Here is a 16,877-nt window from a genome sequence, read left to right as displayed (position 1 = left end):
GACCCTTTTGCCACCATCCCATCATGGCTCCCTGCATGCATGTGGAGCAAGGGGCACAGCAGGGACCCTGGTGCACGGTGGGGAACAGACAGGGAATGGGGATCCCATTGGCATAAGTACAGGGATTAGGGATGCCGGCACGTGCAGGCGAGGGACTGAGGACCCCACTGCACAGGGACAAGGACAAGGGAGCCCAGCATGCACAGACAAGGGACAACACTGCCATAGGGATGGGGACATGAGTCCCTTGCACACGAGCAAGGGACTAAGGACACTGATGCAGTGGAGATGGGAACCGGGGAACTTCGGCACATGTAGGACAGGATGTTATAGGCACAGGGACACACAATTGCCACAGGCACAGGGGACCTTGGTACACACACAGTGAGGGGACTGAGGACCCCAATGCCATATGGACGGGAATGAGGAACGCCAGCACACACAGGCAGGGGTCCAGGTTCATGCTGCCAGGATGGGGACCTGGTACATGCAGGCAGGAATGCAAATATCCCAATGGCATGAGGACAGGGACCTCACCACATGCACAATGCCATAGTGATGGGAACCAGGGAACCCAACGCATGTGGGCAAGGGAGCAAGGACCCCTGATACCATGGGGACAGGGTACCCCAACACATGCAAGAGGGGACTGGGGACCCCAGTGCCATGGGGAGAGCTCACTGGGGACCCCCTGGGACAGACCCTCAGCACAACCACACATCCCAGAGGCACCGCACCACCGTGTCACCATCCCTCATCTCTAGGCTGTGGCTCGCAAAGCCCCACCAAGAGAGGCCAAAGTGGAAGGGGGACATTCTGCCTTTCAAGGTCCCACCAGATCCACCTCTCCCCTTAATTACCTGCCATAAAAAGTCCAGGTCTGAAAAACAAACCTCGTCAGAGCTAATGAGGTGCCAAAGGCCGTGAGCGGGGTTTATGGGGTAACAACCTGCGAGGACTCTGCTCCGGCGCTGCCAATCCCTCCCCAGCATGATGCAACCTCATCCCTGCACCCCGTGGTACCCGCCACCTGCGCCGGGGTCTTTCCCACAGCATCCGCGGATCCGGAGACAGCTCCGGCGTTGGCGGGCGCATCCCGGGTGCGGGATCTGAAGCATCCCCATGCCTCGAAAGCACGTGGTGCCGAAATCGCTCAGCACCGGCTCAAAACTTCAGGGGCGGCGTTTCGGCACCGCGGCGATGTCCTCCGGTGACACCGGCACCACGCTTGATCCCATCCGCCACCAAACCACGGCATTCCCGGCACCGGGATAACCCAAATCAACGCCTCGGATGGCGAATGAGACCCCCCCCCACCATGGAGAACAAGCCGCCTTTCATCCCCACTCCATCCTATTCCCGTTATTCCCAATGTGATGACAAGCGGGTTTGGGGGGGGGGGGAAGCCTCATCCCGACCGGACCCCGTGTCCTCATCCCCGGCAAAGGGGGTGACAGCGGCCGCGTGACGTCACGGTGACGTCACGCGGGGGGGGGGGGGGGGGGGGAGCCTCATCGCCCTTGTTAGCATCATCGTTACCTCTGAGCTCAGCACATTCGGGGGGTGGAGGGTTAATTAAATCATAATTAACAATATAATAATGACGATAATAAAATGATGGAGAGCAATTGGGGTAATAAAGATTGGGGGGGGAGGCGATATATTCCTCCCCCCCTTTCCAACCCCCATCTACACACCACCCCCCCACCCCCACCCCCCCCCCCCCCGGTAGCCTCTGAAGGTAAAAAAAAAGGGATAAAACAAGGCAAAACAGTCAAAATCACCCCAAAACGCTTGCGGGCCCCGTTCGCTCCGTGCCTGCCGCCCCCCCCCCCCCACACCGCCCCACGGCTTTGTCCTCCCGGCCGGGCCGCGCTGCCGCCGCTCACCCACCCGCAACCGCGACAACCCCGCGGGGCTAACGGGGGGACGGGGACACCCGGGGCTGCACCCCCAAACACACCCAGCCCCACAGCACACACCGGGGCTGCACCCCACACACACGCACCAACCCCCCCCCCCCCCTCAGCCCCACACGGCCATGGAGGAGGGAAGGTGGGGGGGGGGGGGATGCATCGTGGATTCGGGGTGCGGGAGGGGAATGCGGGGTGCAGGGGGGTGCGGAAGGGGGTGTTTTATTTGGGGGGGGGGGGTTACTCACCTCGCCGCTCCCCCCCCGCGCTGCCCCGCCAGCCCCCGCCGGGCCCCGCACGGCCCCGGCCCTCAGGAGGAAGCCATCTTGTCTCCCTGCTCCGCGCTCCCTCACCGCCGCCCTGCTGCAGGCGGGGGGGGGGGTGACCGCCGCATCTCTTCTTCCCCCCCCTCTCCTCCTCCTCCTCCTCTTTCCTCCTCCTTCCTCCTCCTTTCCTCCTCCTCCTCCTCCTCTTCCCCCCCCCCCCTACACGCAGCGCGACACCCCCCGGCCGCGGAGGAGAATGGGGGGGGGGGGGGGGTCTGAAGCGCCTCCTCCGCACAATTAAATGTGGGGAACGGGACCCCCAAACCTCGGTTGTGCCCCCCCACACACAGGGAAACTGAGGCAGAGGCCCATGGTGGGGAATGGGAGCAGCAACACCCCCTAAAGCAGCCGGGGGGGGGGGCTAAATTAACGCTCCCCCCCCCCTTTTTCCTACTAATAATTAATTATTATTCCTACTTATTAATTAGGGGATGTTATTAATGAGGGGATATTGGAGCTTTGCAATGCTTAAATGCAGGCCCCGATGAGGTAAGGGGGGGATAAAGGGGTGTTTTCCCCTAGGGAAGGCAATGGGAATGGGCCAGCGAAAGGGTTAAGCCAGAGCTGAGGCTTTAAAACAGCCCTGGTGGGATCAGCTCCAGCTTTTCCAGGCTCTGTCCGGAGCTGGCAGGTCCCGGATATGGTGCACATATGTATTTGGAGACAAGAGGGAGGAAAAAGGGAAGAGGGAAAGGGAATTCCCCCCCCCCAAAATCCTTCCCCATCCATGTCTTAGGGGTGATGCTCCTGGGATGCTCCCAATTTGGAGTTTTCCAAGCCTATTCCTGCCTGAATTGTGGGCAAAACATCGACAAACTTAAAAAGTCGCAAAGGTTTCCCGGGAATAACTCGTTGAAAACTGTTTTCCCATCGGATTTGCGTCAGAAGGAGCGATCCAAAGATCCCCAGGCCCGCGTGATGCCGAGTGGCGTGGATAAACCCGAGTCCAGGTGGGAAACGCAACCACGGACCCAACATCCCTGGGATATTCCCCAAAAGACCAAGCCGCGATCCCTATTGCCGGAGCCTGCCAGATCCGACCTTTGCTCCAAGCAACACGACTCCCATGGGAATCGGAGCATAAACTGGTGCTGGGAACTGGTTTCCCCCGCCCCGGTTTCCCACCTTGTGTGCCGGCACCGCGCGGCAATCCCGCTTGGCCAAGCCCGGCACACAACAGGTTGCTGCAAAGGACACGGCGGGGATTTAATTAAGGCAGACACCTCCTTCCTCACATCCTCCTCCTCCTCCGGCCGGATAGAGCAGCGCATCCTGGTGATCTGCTCCCGCATCATTTTAGCTGTTAGCATCCCAGCGGAGCCACGGGGGCCGCGGCGCTCCGATGAATCCCCGGGTCACAACCCTTCAGGTGACACCGGGATGCATCCCGGCTGCTCCTTCATCCCATCCATCCCCCTGGTGCTACTTTGGAGATGCCGGACTCAGTTCGGGGCCGGCGACAAGAACATCCCAACCCAAGCCACCAGGGAACCCCCTCGAGATGGGTAGATTTAGTAACTTTGTATTAGTAATGCTTTAAATTATCCCTAATTTCCAGCGTTTGGCATGGAGACAGCCTAAATTCTGTTAGAGGCTTGCATTTCCCAACTCTGGGAACACCTTGAGCCACGCTACATCCCACCATCACCCAGCGAAAGGCTTTTAGGGGCCTGGCATCACCATTCCTGCTGGGAATGGAGCTTCCCGTGGGGTTTATTTAAGGTTTGCCCCATTTGAAGCTGGGAATATGGCTCAGAGCATCATTCCCTCCACCAGCTCCCGTCTTTGCTGGGAGGTTTGAGTGGCTCTTGTTGGAAACCAGCGGCTTCCTGGCTTTGCCATATATTTACTCACATATATATATGTGTGAGTAAATATATACATATGTATTCCCTTACATGTATATCCTCACAGCTGTAGTGAGTTCCCAAGATGTTGATTAGTTATGGAAATGGCAAAGGAAAGTCAACCGGAGAGGGCAGGAGAGGGTCCGGCAGTGCCATGGGACAGGGAGCAGAGTGAAATCTCAGCCTCTGGCATCTCCCTCATCCTCCTCCTCTCCCAAATCCCTCATGGATGGAGATGCATCAAACCCCAAGAGAGACGGCACAAGCGCGGCTCCAGTGATGGAGGTTCAAGGGGAGACACCGGCATTCCCAGGCCCAGCCAAGCCGGAGGAACTGGCGGAACGGGTGCTGGGAATGGGGCTTCGGCTGCCAAACCACCCCGGGAAAGGCGCCGGGACGTGGGAACTGCGGCACACCCGGTGCTACCAGGCCCAGCCCGGAGCAGGCACCTGGCTTCCCAAAGGAATCCCACCGCTGCCGACCCCGGCTCCGGCAGCATCCTTATAAATCATCTTTAGCTCACCCGGACAAGTGCTGGGGCTCCAATCTCCACCATTGCACCGGTGTTTTGCCAAGGGCAAAGTCCTTTCCCTTGCCTTTCACTGTGCCAAGCACCAGCCAAGCCCTGTCCCCATGTCCCCACGTCCCCATCCCATCATCCCACCACCCATCCCAAGGGCAAAACCTGCTGGATACAGCTCAGGAGGCGCAAGGCAGCCGCTCACCACCCCCACCCCCCTCCCCAGCACCATAAAACAGAACAAGAACAGCAGTTTTGGGGGGCAAAATCCTAAAAGTAACCCCCAAAGAGATGCTTCTCCTTCCCCACCTCTCCATATGGAGACCCCCGTATCCGGAGCCATCCCCCCCATCCTTCTGCCTGCTGGGATGTGATATTGAAATCCCAGTTACAACCACCCCGGCCAGTAAAACCAGTTAAGTGCCAAAGGAAAGCACTGGGAATGACAATGCCACCACTTGTTAGCTTGAGCACCTCCCCATGTGCCCCCTTCCTGCCACCCCTTTCTTTTTGGGACCCCCCCCCCCCCGCGATGGCAGCTGGATTTCACAGTGTTTTGCCTTCTTAATCAAGCACTTCAATATAAAGGTGGGGTTTGTGCTATGTGTCCCCACTGCAACAGGGTTTTGGGGACACCCCAGGTACCAGCTGAGATTTGAGGGGGGGGGCTTAAAGCATCAAAGTGGCCTTTAAGGCACCAAAAGCCCCATTTCCCATGGAAATACCCTAGACAAGATAAACCCATCCACCAACCAACAAGGGGCTTCCCCAGGAGCCCCCCTTCCAAGTACCGGTGATGCTATCACCACCGCAAAGAGGCCACGAATCACCCCATAAAGGTGACGGTGTCACAGGCAGGGGGGGACACGGGTGGGTTTGGGGTGGGGGGGGGCACTCACCTCCCATAGAAGCCCTTTGCACCTCTCCCCGTGGCTCAAGTCAGATCTCGGGGCTCCCCCCTGCTCCGGGGCAGCGCAGGGAAGCGGTGCCTGACCCGACTGGGCAGAAGGACCGGGTGGGTGCCCACACTCTTTCCATTGACTCCCCACTCCTCCTTCCCACTCAAATCCCACCAAAACAAAGTGCTGCCCCCCCCCCCCCGTTATTCCCACCTCCTTTTTATTCCCAACCCCATTTTGTCCTTGCTTTTCCCCTGAAATCCACGCAAGCTTCGCACAACTTCAACCCCTGCGCCGCACAACTTCAGCCGCACACCGCCAACTTTCCACCTTCCCCCCCCAAAAAATGAAATAGAAAAGAGCATTACCGGAATAAAGGGGTACAGCACCCCCCTCGGAAACGGGGGGCCGGGGGGGGTCGAGCCGGAGCTACGTGCATGCACAGCGGAGTGTGGGATGTTGGGATAGAGAGAAGAGGGGTTGAAATGCGGTCGTAGCGTTCCCCCCTCCACCCCGAGCGGGTGTTGCAGCGGAGCTGCACGTTGTTGCTGCTGCTGCTGCTGCTGCTGCTGCTTCCTTTGTTCTACAGGCGCTCGCTCGGGGGTCCCAGCGCCGGCCGGGGGGGCTCAAGGCCAGCGCCCTGTGAACCCCCCCCATTGCTTTGCAGCGAGCGAGACTGGGGGGGGGGGATACCCCTAAACCCTGTGGGGTTATGGGGTGTGGGGGGGGTGGTGTTGGGGGGTAAGAGGGAAAGGGGGGGGGGGCACGTGAGTTAGGGAGGGAGTGGTTGTTGTAGGGTGGTTGGTTGTGGGGGGGGGCACTCACTGGGTGGTGTTGGAGGGTTTGGGGGGCTGTGAGTTGGGGGTGTGGTTGATGTGGGCTGCACTGGGTGTTGTTGTAGGGTGGCTGGATGGGGAGGGGTCACCCTACAGAGCAAACCCCCCCCCCCCGCAGCAGCAAAACCCACTCCAAACCCAGTCCCAGCCAGACCCACACCCCCAGTGCCACAGAAACACCCCAGAAGTGGAGGTACAATGTGTCCTCCCACCGTGGGACAGCACCCATTGCAGCCCCCCCGGCCCCACGCTCCTCACCAGCAGCTCAAGGTGCAGAAGAGCTTAGATTTTAATTTAAGGGGATAAAATATCTACAAAAGAACCAAATACAGGGGCTGGTGTGAGCTAAATGTGAGCCACGATGATTTCCCATTGGAACTGAACCACCTTATGGAGCATCCTGGCTCCAGCATCCATATAGGGAATCCTATAGATGGAGAAGGGGTCATGGTCATGACCTGGTCCCCAAAACACACAGGGAGCTCATCATTCACCCTGAAACCATCCCATGCTGCCAGTGCCTTAAATACACCCCGGATAATAAGGACCAAAGGGGACAGCCGAGGAGCAGGATTTGGCCCTTGTCCTTTGGGATCTTCGTCCGGAGCTGGCTTGAGGTGGGTACCGGAGGGCAGGAATGATGCTGCTGCCGCTCAGAGCGGGTCAGGATGTGATGGCAAAGCTTTGGATTGCAGCAGGGTCACAAAAGCCTTCACCTGCAAGAGAAGCTGATTTGAGCGTGGCACCGGGATGGGGCTGGGATGGGACTGGGATGGCATCAGGATGTGGCTAGGATGGCACTGGAATAGCACTGGGATGGCAAATGGATGTGGCTGGAATGGCATCGGGATGTGACTGGAATGGCACTGGACAGCCCTGGGATGTGGCTGGGATGGCATCAGGATGGCACTGGGACAGCACCAGGATGTGGCTGGGATGGCAGTGGGATGGCATTGGGATGTCACTGGGATGTGGCTGGGATGGCAGTGGGACGGCATTGGGATGTCACTGGGATGTGGCTGGGTTGGCAGTGGGATGTCACTGGGATGTGGCTGGGATTGCAGAGGGATGGCAGTGGGATGGCATTAGGATGTCACTAGGATGGCACTGGGATGGCATTAGGATGTCACTGGGATGTGGCTGGGATGGCAGTGGGATGGCATTGGGATGTCACTGGGATGTGGCTGGGATGGCATTAGGATGGCACTGGGACGGCATTAGGATGGCATTAGGATGTCACTGGGATGGCACTTGGATGGCATTAGGATGTCACTGGGATGGCACTTGGATGGCATTAGGATGTCACTGGGATGGCACTGGGATGTCACTGGGATGTGGCTGGGATGGCACTGGGATGGCTGGGGTTTAAACCAGCCTGCACCAAGGGTGTCCAAATGATTTTTCCCATGGCGAGATGAAGGTGAGGTGGAAGCTCGGAGGATCCCACAATCCCGGGATGCCGCCTCGGCCATTCCCACCTGTGCCATGAGGCCGCCCTGTGCGGCCACGTCGTGCTCAAAGTCCTTCTCCACATCCAGCACCAGGACGGGCGCGTGCTTCATGTCTGCAAAGTGGACCCTGAGGAAGGGAATAAACCAGATCAACCCCAGCTCCAGCCCATGTGCCGGGGGCAGCACCACGGGATGGGCTCGGACTCACTCCGTGCTCTTCTCCACCAGCCACTGCTCGTGCTGGGCATGGAGCTGCTGCAGGTATTCCAGCTGGATGCCCTGCTCCTCGCTCCTCGCCCGGCGCCGCAGCCGCTCCAGGCACGTCTGAACCACACCGGAGGAGAGAGGGGAACGGGATGTGAATAGGGGAGATGGGAAGTGAATGGGATGAGGAGGAGATGGGAGGTGAATGAGGGAGACAGGAGATGAATGGGATACAAAGGAGATGGTAGGTGAGTGGGAGAGGTGGGAAGTGAATGGGAGAGGATGGGGGGTGAATGGGATGTGGAGGAGATGGGAGGTGAATGGGAGAGGTGGAAGGTGAAAGATGAGGGGTGAGCAGGATGCAGAGGAGAAGGGAAGTGAATGGGAGAGGTGGAAGGTAAACAGGAGAGATGGGAGGTGAACAGGGTACGGAGATGTGAGGTGAACGGGAGAGATGGGATGAGAATGGGATGTGGAGGAGATGTGAGCTGAATGGGAGACATGGGGTGTGAAAAGCAGCCCCACGTGAGGGACTGCAGCCAGTCATCAAGCATCCCGGGCTGATGCTGCAGCCCTCCCTCCCCAGAATCCACTCCAGGATCATAGCCAAACCCCCACTGACATTCCCATGGGAACAGAGCTGCCGTTTATGGTTAAACCCCAACACTTTGGCAATTCCAAGCGCTCACAGGCTCAGTGGAGCCTCATCCCAATCCCGCTGGACGCGGGGTCTCGCCGCACCCACCTGCGGTGTCGCCCGCAGGTACAGCAGCCCATGGAGCACGGTGCGGGGCCCCAGCTGCCGCAGCAGGAAGCTGTGCCAGTCCTGGTAAATGGCCCATTCCAGCGGCTGCAGGTGCCCGGCCTCGGAGAGGTTCTTGGCAAAGACGTACCTGGGATGGGATGGGATGGAGAGAGGGGATAGGGCAGCGGGAGAGCTCCACAGCCAACACCTTCATCACAGAATGGTTTGGGTTTGAAGGGATCTTAAAGCTCATCCTTATCTGCCTTATCTCCAACCTGAACTCCCCCTGTTTCAGTTTGAACCCATCACCCCTTGTCCTATCCCTACAGTCCCTATGAAGAGTCCCTCCCCAGCATCCTTGCAGCCCCCTTCAGACACCGGAAGCTGCTCTGAGGTCTCCACGCAGCTTCTCTTCTCCAGGCTGAACAGCCCCAATGTTCTCAGCCTGGTTCCATACAGGAGCTGCTCCAGTCCCTGAGCATCCTCGTGGCCTCCTCTGCACTCGTTCCAACAGCTCCATGTCCTTACACTGAGGGCACCAGAACCGCACACAGTGCTGTAAGTGGGGTCTCACAAGAGCAGATCACCTTCTTCAACCTGCTTCTTTCGATCCCTTCATCCCTCTTCTTTCCTGTTTCAGTTTGGGTACCTGTCGCTGTAGATGGAGCGCTCAAAGACCTGCACAGGGCTGGGGGTCTCAGGCTCATCCAGCGGCTCCAGCATCGCCTTCAGCCGGCTCATGAAGGAGAAGGTCTGGAAGGTGTAGGACCATCGGGCTGGCTCCTGGTACATCATCTGCAGAAGGTTGGTGGAGCCCACGGCTGCCTAGAAGAGAAAGAGCCTGGTGATGAGATGGTCCCACCGCGGCGCGGTGCCCATCGGTGCCGCCATGCAGCCGGTGCCGGTCCCGTTACCTGCGCCGCGCCGCGGGCTGGCACCTTCTGCCACTGGGCCACCGGTTCGGTCACCAAGTGCCACTCGGGGAAGGTGGCACCCAGCAGCTTCAGGAAGGTCGATTTCCCCACGGCTATGGGGATGGGGGCGCAGGGTGAGGGGGGATCCCCCGCTCTGCTCCTGCCATGCAGTAACGCGGGGTTGGGGGGTGCCCCCAGCGCCCCGCAAGAACAATTAATCACTGACGTTCAATTAGACCCGGAGAGGTTTCAGGCTGCGCAACAGCCCTCCAATACCGCACCCCCCACCCCAAAATCTCCCCCATGGACCCCCCCGCACCCCAAAAGCCACCTCGTCACCCCGGGGGACCCCCGCTGTGTGTCGTGTCCCCCCCATCCCGCTACCGATGTTCCCCTCCAGGGCCAGGCGCAGGGCGGCCCCGCACCGCCCCATCCCGCCACCGCTTCCGCCTTCCCGCGTCATATGCTAATGAGGTGGTGACGAGAGGCGCGCGTTGGCGCGCCCTGACGTCACCGCGCGGGAAAGGAGGGGGGGGGAGAAGGAGGAGCAAGTTAGACCCCGCCCACTGCGTGTATTGGAGTTTACAGTCATCAGCATGGCAGTGGGGGCACCGCCATGAGGTCAAGGCCACCGGTGTGGGATTGAGAGCATCTGTATGGGGTTGGAGGCATCAACATGGGGTTGAGGGCATCAACATAGGGTTTGGGACATGAAAATGGGGTTGGGGTCAGTAAGGGTTGACACATGGTTGGAGGCATCACCCTCGGGTTTTGGGTCATCTGCATTGGAAGACGGTAGGGGGCATCAATACGGGGTTGAGGCACCAGTGTGACATTGGGGACATCATCATGAGATCAAGGGCATCAACATAGGGTCACGGGCACCAACACAACAATGGGGCACTAACATGGGGCCAAGGGCATCAATACGGGGTGGGAGGTATCAAGATGGGGTTGAGGGCATCGGTGCCAAAGTGACTAACACAGAGTCAAAGGCATCAGCATAGGGTTGGGGACACCAAAGTGGGGGGTTAGGTCACTAACATGGGATCGAGGGCATTGGCACAGGCTTGGGGACACTACCATGAGGTCAAGAGCATTAACACATGGTTGGAGGCATCAGCCTGGGGTTTGGGTCAGCTGTACTGGCATGGGATGCCATCAACACAGGGTTGAGGGCATCAGTGTGACACTGAGGGCACCAACATGAGGTCAAGGCCATTGACATGGGGTTGGAAGCATCAACATGGGGTCGAGGGCACCAAGAGAGCTTTGAGGCCATCAGCATAACATCAGGGGCACCACTATGGGATGATGAACACCAATGAGGTAGGGGGTCCCCCACCTCTCCCCCCCATTACCCTCATCCTCCTCGCCCCCCCCCCCCAACACCCCAAAGCCTCCCACAAAAGAGCCAGAAGATGGAGAAAAGGCTTTAATGCGCGGTGGGGAGGAGCAGTGGGGACCGAGGAGGAGCAGGGCGCCCCAGCCAGGTGGTTGGGGCCACCATGGGGTGAGGAGGGGGCTTAGAAGCATTTTCGGTGGACGATGGAGGGTCCGGCCTCGTCGTACTCGGGTTTGCTGATCCACATCTGCTGGAAGGTGGAGAGGGACGCCAGGATGGAGCCGCCGATCCACACCGAGTACTTGCGCTCCGGCGGGGCGATGATCTGTGGGGACAGGACCCAGTGTAAGGTAAATCCACCCTCAAACCTGCACTAGGAGATGATTTCGGGCGTTGGTGGCCATGGGTTTGCTCCCCATCACCATCACCTACTTTGATCTTCATGGTGCTGGGAGCCAGCGCCGTGATCTCCTTCTGCATGCGGTCGGCGATGCCGGGGTACATGGTGGTGCCGCCGGACAAGACGTTGTTGGCGTAAAGATCCTTGCGGATGTCGATGTCGCACTTCATGATGGAGTTGTAGGTGGTCTCGTGGATGCCGGCTGACTCCATGCCTGGAGGGCAAGGGGGCTGTCAGCACCCTCACCTCTGGCCATGCCCCACAGAAGAGGCTTGTACCCCCTCAATTTGGGGTGCAAAGCAATTGGGAGAGGCCTGAATGCTGCTGTGGTGCACCTATGGGAGGTGGTTGCCGGCTGCTGGGGTGATGGGGATGTGGTCAGGAGCACCAACACAACACTGGAGGTGCCAACATGGGGCTAATGGCATCAATAGGGGCTTGGAAGCATCGCCATGGGGATAAAGGCATCACCATGGGGTTGGAGGCACCAAAATGGGATTGGAGGCATCAACACGGGGCCAAGGGCATCACCATGGAGTTGGAAGCACCAACATGGGGCCAGAGGCACCAACATGGGACGAAGGTCATCAACATGGGGCTGGAGGCATCAACACGGGGCCAAGGGCATCACCATGGAGTTGGAAGCACCACCGTGACACTGGCAGCACCACCATGGATCTGGAGCCACTAACATGGGACCAAGGGCATCACCATGGAGTTGGAAGCACCACCATGACACTGGCAGCACCAACACCTCGGTGTCCTAGGGGACCGCAGGACAACTCGGGGCGCGCTCACCGATGAAGGAGGGTTGGAACAGGGTCTCGGGGCAGCGGAAGCGCTCGTTGCCGATGGTGATGACCTGCCCATCGGGGAGCTCGTAGCTCTTCTCCAGCGAGGAGGAGGAGGCAGCCGTGGCCATCTCGTTCTCGAAGTCAAGGGCCACGTAGCAGAGCTTCTCCTTGATGTCACGCACGATTTCCCTCTCGGCTGTGGGAGGCGATGGGGAACGGGCTCAACCCGGGGCTGTTTGGGGTCCCCCCTTCCCTTCCAAACCCTGCTCCGGGCCCCGTACCGGTGGTGACGAAGGAGTAGCCCCTCTCGGTGAGGATCTTCATGAGGTAGTCGGTGAGGTCGCGGCCGGCCAAGTCAAGGCGCATGATGGCGTGGGGCAGCGCGTAGCCCTCGTAGATGGGCACGTTGTGGGTGACGCCGTCCCCAGAGTCGAGGACGATGCCTGGGAAGGGTGGGAATGTGAGGGAAGAGGCTTGGAGCTTGGTCGCTGCCCCATCACGGATGGTCCTCGGGATGCTGGTGCCCTACTCACCGGTCGTGCGGCCGGAGGCGTAAAGGGAGAGGACGGCTTGGATGGCGACGTACATGGCGGGGACGTTGAAGGTTTCAAACATGATCTGGGAGGAGGGATGAGGGCAGCAATGGGTTAGGGGGGAGCATGGGGGGTCCCCAGCACATCCCACCCCAACCCATGCTTGGGAAACCACAAAGATCATTGCATTGAATGGAAAAGTAGGTGGATCACTGCGGTGGGTCCATGTGAACACGGGAACGCACCACTCATTCCTCTGCCTTCATTCCTCTCATCCCTCACCACTGGCTCCTCTGCTCCGTGCCAGCCCCTCCTGGCTCCCTAAACCCCTGAATCCCATGGTTCCAGAGCATCCATCCCCATGCCTGTGGCTCAGCAGCCCCTCACCTGGGTCATCTTCTCCCGGTTGGCCTTGGGGTTGAGGGGTGCCTCGGTGAGCAGGGTCGGGTGCTCCTCGGGGGCCACGCGCAGCTCGTTGTAGAAGGAATGGTGCCAGATCTAAAGGCAGGCAAAGAATTGGGGGGGGGGGGGCTCACCCCAAACCGCAGCTGGAGCTGGGCCCCCCCTCTCCATCCCGGTCCGGATCTCACCTTCTCCATGTCATCCCAGTTGGTGATGATGCCGTGCTCAATGGGGTACTTGAGCGTGAGGATACCCCTCTTGCTCTGCGCCTCATCGCCTACGTAGCTGTCTTTCTGCCCCATGCCCACCATGACACCCTAATGCCAGCAAGAGACGCCCTCATGAGCTTAATGGCATTGATTAAAGCAGGGTGGGGGCTGCTGTTCCCCCCCTCGGGTACCAACCTGGTGCCGGGGCCGCCCCACGATGGAGGGGAAGACGGCGCGAGGGGCATCGTCACCGGCGAACCCGGCCTTGCAGAGGCCGGAGCCGTTGTCACAGACCAGGGCGGTTGTTTCCTCCTCGCACATGGTGGGGCCGGGAGCTGCTGGTGGTCAGGGGGGACCTGGGGGGAAAAGCTGGGGCAAGGCGGGGGGAAAAGCCTTAAAGTGGGGGTTAAAGGGTTAAAAGGTTGGGGGGGACAGGGGGGCAACGCGGCGCCGTGTCCAGATTTGGGTGTTGGGAGGGATGGAGGCCGTGGGGATGTGGAGGTCCCCAAAGTCATCTGGTGGTCATGGAGAGGGGCAGCCGCTGGGTCCAGCCCTGGCTTGTGGATGCTGAGAGCAGGATGCAGCTGGGAATGGGATGATGATGCTGGGAGCGGGGTGATGTTGGGAGCAGGATGAGGCTGGCTGGGGGATGATGATGGTGGGATAAGGATGAAGCTGAGAGCAGGATGCAGCTGGGAATAGGATGATGATGGGGGGACCAGGCTGGTGCTGGGAGCAAGGTGAAGCTGAGAGCAGGATGGAGCTGGGAGCAGGATGATGACGGTGGGATCAGGATGAAGCTGAGAGCAGGATGAAGCTGGGAATGGGATGATGATGGTGGGATCAGGGTGATGCTCATTCCCCATGCGTGCTGCTCCACGCTGTTGCTTCTCCATCTTTCCAGTGCCCAAAATAGGTACCAAAGCTCCTGCCCATGCTTGCCCAGCAGCAGCATTCCCAAGAGAGCTCCGGTGTGGCTGTGCCTGGCCAGTGCCCCTGGAGCGGGCAGGGTGAAGGCAGGCAATGCCCTCTCATCCAGTCCCATCGTGGCTGCCTCTTGCTGCTCTGCCCTCACATCCTTTCCCAAAAATGGGAAAAAACCATCCCTTCCCAAGGGGTGTCCCCCTCCATTGGATGCGCTCCCAAATCCAGGGGGAATAAGGCAAAAACACCCCAAAACCCCCAAATCATGAGGAATCCTGGCAGAGCAGGACCCACTTTGGCCATAACCCAGCTCTGCCACCTCCATGGATTCCCCCACCTGCGGGGTCGTGCTGGGGTTGGCACCATCCCTGTGCCCTGCAAAGCAAACCGGGGTCCTTCCCCCCCCCCCCCCCATCAACGCTGGGGCACCCCAAAACCCTGCTGGGGAGCTTGTCCTGCAAGGCAAAGGGGATGCAGGGGCTGGGCTGTACTCACCGCAGAGGCGAGGGCTCCTTTCCTCTGGGACCGAATCCCGAAGAGCCTTTGGTATAAATACGTGAAGGCTCAGAGGCGGGTCCTGCCTAAACAAAGACCCTAAATAGGCTCAGTGATGGTGTGTTGGCCTTATGGCCATATAAGGTGCTTTATTTCATTAACTTGACCTTGGGCTGGTGGCCGGGCCCGGCACTGTTAATTATTGCAAGACAAAAGCCATGTGGAGGCACTTGGGAGGCGAGGACTCACCCCTGAGTCTGCTCCTTTTATGCTCCATGCTGATAAACAAGAGAGACTCAAGTCCTTATAAGTGATGGGCTCGGCAAAGAGGAGGTGGGACCACGGCTGGTTCCTGAGGACAACGTGGAGAAACCTCATCCGGGTGTCAGGGGGGACGCCGTGGGGCTGGGGTGGGGATTTGGCATCACTGAGGTGATGGGGATGCGCTGGGTTGGAGCATCGCTTCCTCCTGGGTTCGTTCTCCCCCCATCCCCAGTGTGCAGCATCTTCGGGATGGGGTCTTCTCTCTCTCTGAACCCATTCTGGGGCTTGTGGTGCCCCCAGACCCCCAAATCCTCAGCTCAAAGGTGCCCGCATCACGGATGCTCACCTCCTCCAAAGGAGGATCTTGGATGCAGGATGAGCCTGGATCCCCACCAGGGGCGATGTGGGTGCTGCTCCCTGTCCCCTGTCCCGAATGCAGCACGGATGGAGCCCCCTCCAACCCTGCAGATGCAGCTTTGGCCTTTCCAGAGGCCAACCAGCAGCTGCCAAGCCATCGTCTGCCTTTTTAAGGGCAATGGTCCCACATTGGGGATGCTCCCTGAGCACCCAGGACACCGGGGGGGGGGGAGGCAGGATTGATGCCCCAAAGCCACCATCCAGAGCTATGGGGCTTGGGTTGCAGGTGGGGAAACTGAGGCACGGGGTGCCCCAGCTGCTTCCTGCTTTGCTCTATAGGGTCTGGGTTGTGCTCAGGGCAGGGACATCAAGATAAGGACCAAGAGCTGCAGGGTCCCATCACTGCCACCACATGGGACATGCGAGTCCTGGTGTCCTCCCCCCCAACCCCAGCCCCAACAGACAGGGTCATGGCGTGTCCCAGCACAACCAGCTCACAACAACCCCCCCATGGGTCCCGGGTATCCCCCGTCCTCAGCACACAGGGGCTGGATTTGTGCCCTGGATGTGCACTTGTTGGTGTATCCCTACCACACGCCCTGAGGAACCTTCCTCCACCTCCCATCCCAACCCAGTTCCCTTGGTCCACTGCCAACCATGAGGTCACCCAGGCAAAAGGTTGCCATATATGACATGCTGGGGGAAATAAAAGAGGCAGAATTAACCCCAAACCCAATGCGGGGATGGGGGGAAGAAATAATGGGAATGGATGGAGGTCCTCCAAGGCTGGTGCTTGGAGGCTCCATACGGAGGGAGCACGGATGTGCTGGGGGCTGCATGGAGCCCGAGGTGAGCCCAAGGACCCCCGTGAATGGGTGCAAAGCACCCCAAAGCCCTGCTCCACAGCACAAAGTCCTGCTGCTGTTCCATCCTTGCTGTTTACCAGGCACAGGCGGGTCCAGCTCCAAGCTCCTGATCCCTGCAGGATCCCTCGGCACCGCAGTCGGGATGGATGGGAAGCGTCGGCACGGCCGCTTTGGAGCTGGGACCGCAGCAGCAAAGCCTCCAAGCAGGCAGGAGCAGGCGTGCAGCCTAAAAAGGAAAGGTTTGGCCATCGCAGCCAATCCAGCCGCCGGCTCTGCCGGTGCTTGGGAGCATCGGGAGCGTGGCCACGGCCCTGGGATGCTCCCAGGAACGCCAAGAATCCCCCAGCACCGGCAAAGCTGGATGGATGTGGGATAAAGGAGGGGGCAATCCCTGCTTTGTGTGGGATTTCAATACTCCCGGCCCTCAGCACCTCCCTATAAGGGAAATGTTCACGCTTTAAACCTCACCGGCTGCTGCCTGGGATGGACAAACCAGCGCTGGGAGCTGGAGCAGGGATTTGGGTCTGTTCCCATCCCTGAGGCGCAGATAAGCATCATTCCCTGGCTGCAGCACACAGAACCTGGGCATAAACCCTTCCTGCAACGGGTGGTGGCTGTTAAGGCTGCTCCTAC

At 59.5% G+C, this 16,877-nt stretch overlaps 2 protein-coding genes across 3 annotated transcripts; both read right to left on the bottom strand.

Moving 5' to 3' along the window:
• Positions 1–6,612: 6,612 nt before the first annotated feature.
• On the bottom strand, positions 6,613–10,186 carry DGUOK (deoxyguanosine kinase). 2 transcript variants are annotated; one of them, XM_062620996.1, is made up of 7 exons: positions 10,040–10,186; positions 9,656–9,768; positions 9,391–9,566; positions 8,742–8,889; positions 8,001–8,116; positions 7,820–7,919; positions 6,613–7,057 (listed from the first exon to the last, which is right to left on the bottom strand). In XM_062620996.1, exons 1-7 carry the CDS (start codon positions 10,116–10,118, stop codon positions 6,995–6,997), a joined length of 795 nt encoding a protein of 264 aa, XP_062476980.1. In that variant the 5' UTR covers positions 10,119–10,186; the 3' UTR covers positions 6,613–6,994. The 2 variants fall into 2 exon arrangements, with proteins under 2 accessions (XP_062476980.1, XP_062476981.1); XM_062620997.1 differs by having other exon boundaries at positions 9,656–9,815; positions 10,040–10,141.
• An 891-nt stretch (positions 10,187–11,077) lies between these two features.
• ACTG2 (actin gamma 2, smooth muscle) lies at positions 11,078–14,849 on the bottom strand. Its single transcript, XM_062620992.1, has 9 exons — positions 14,758–14,849; positions 13,534–13,707; positions 13,318–13,446; positions 13,115–13,225; positions 12,728–12,812; positions 12,476–12,637; positions 12,199–12,390; positions 11,433–11,614; positions 11,078–11,325 (listed from the first exon to the last, which is right to left on the bottom strand). The coding sequence occupies exons 2-9, from the start codon at positions 13,657–13,659 to the stop codon at positions 11,182–11,184; spliced, it is 1,131 nt and encodes a 376-aa protein (XP_062476976.1). The 5' UTR covers positions 13,660–13,707; positions 14,758–14,849; the 3' UTR covers positions 11,078–11,181.
• Positions 14,850–16,877: the final 2,028 nt, after the last annotated feature.

This window comes from Pezoporus occidentalis, unplaced genomic scaffold, assembly GCF_034315485.1.
Source record: "Pezoporus occidentalis ecotype Australia unplaced genomic scaffold, CSIRO_AGI_Poc_V1 ctg226, whole genome shotgun sequence".
NCBI classification, from domain to species: Eukaryota; Metazoa; Chordata; class Aves; order Psittaciformes; family Psittacidae; genus Pezoporus; species Pezoporus occidentalis.
Note: the sequence above shows the minus strand (reverse complement) of the source record. Positions and strands in the feature narration are given on the sequence as shown.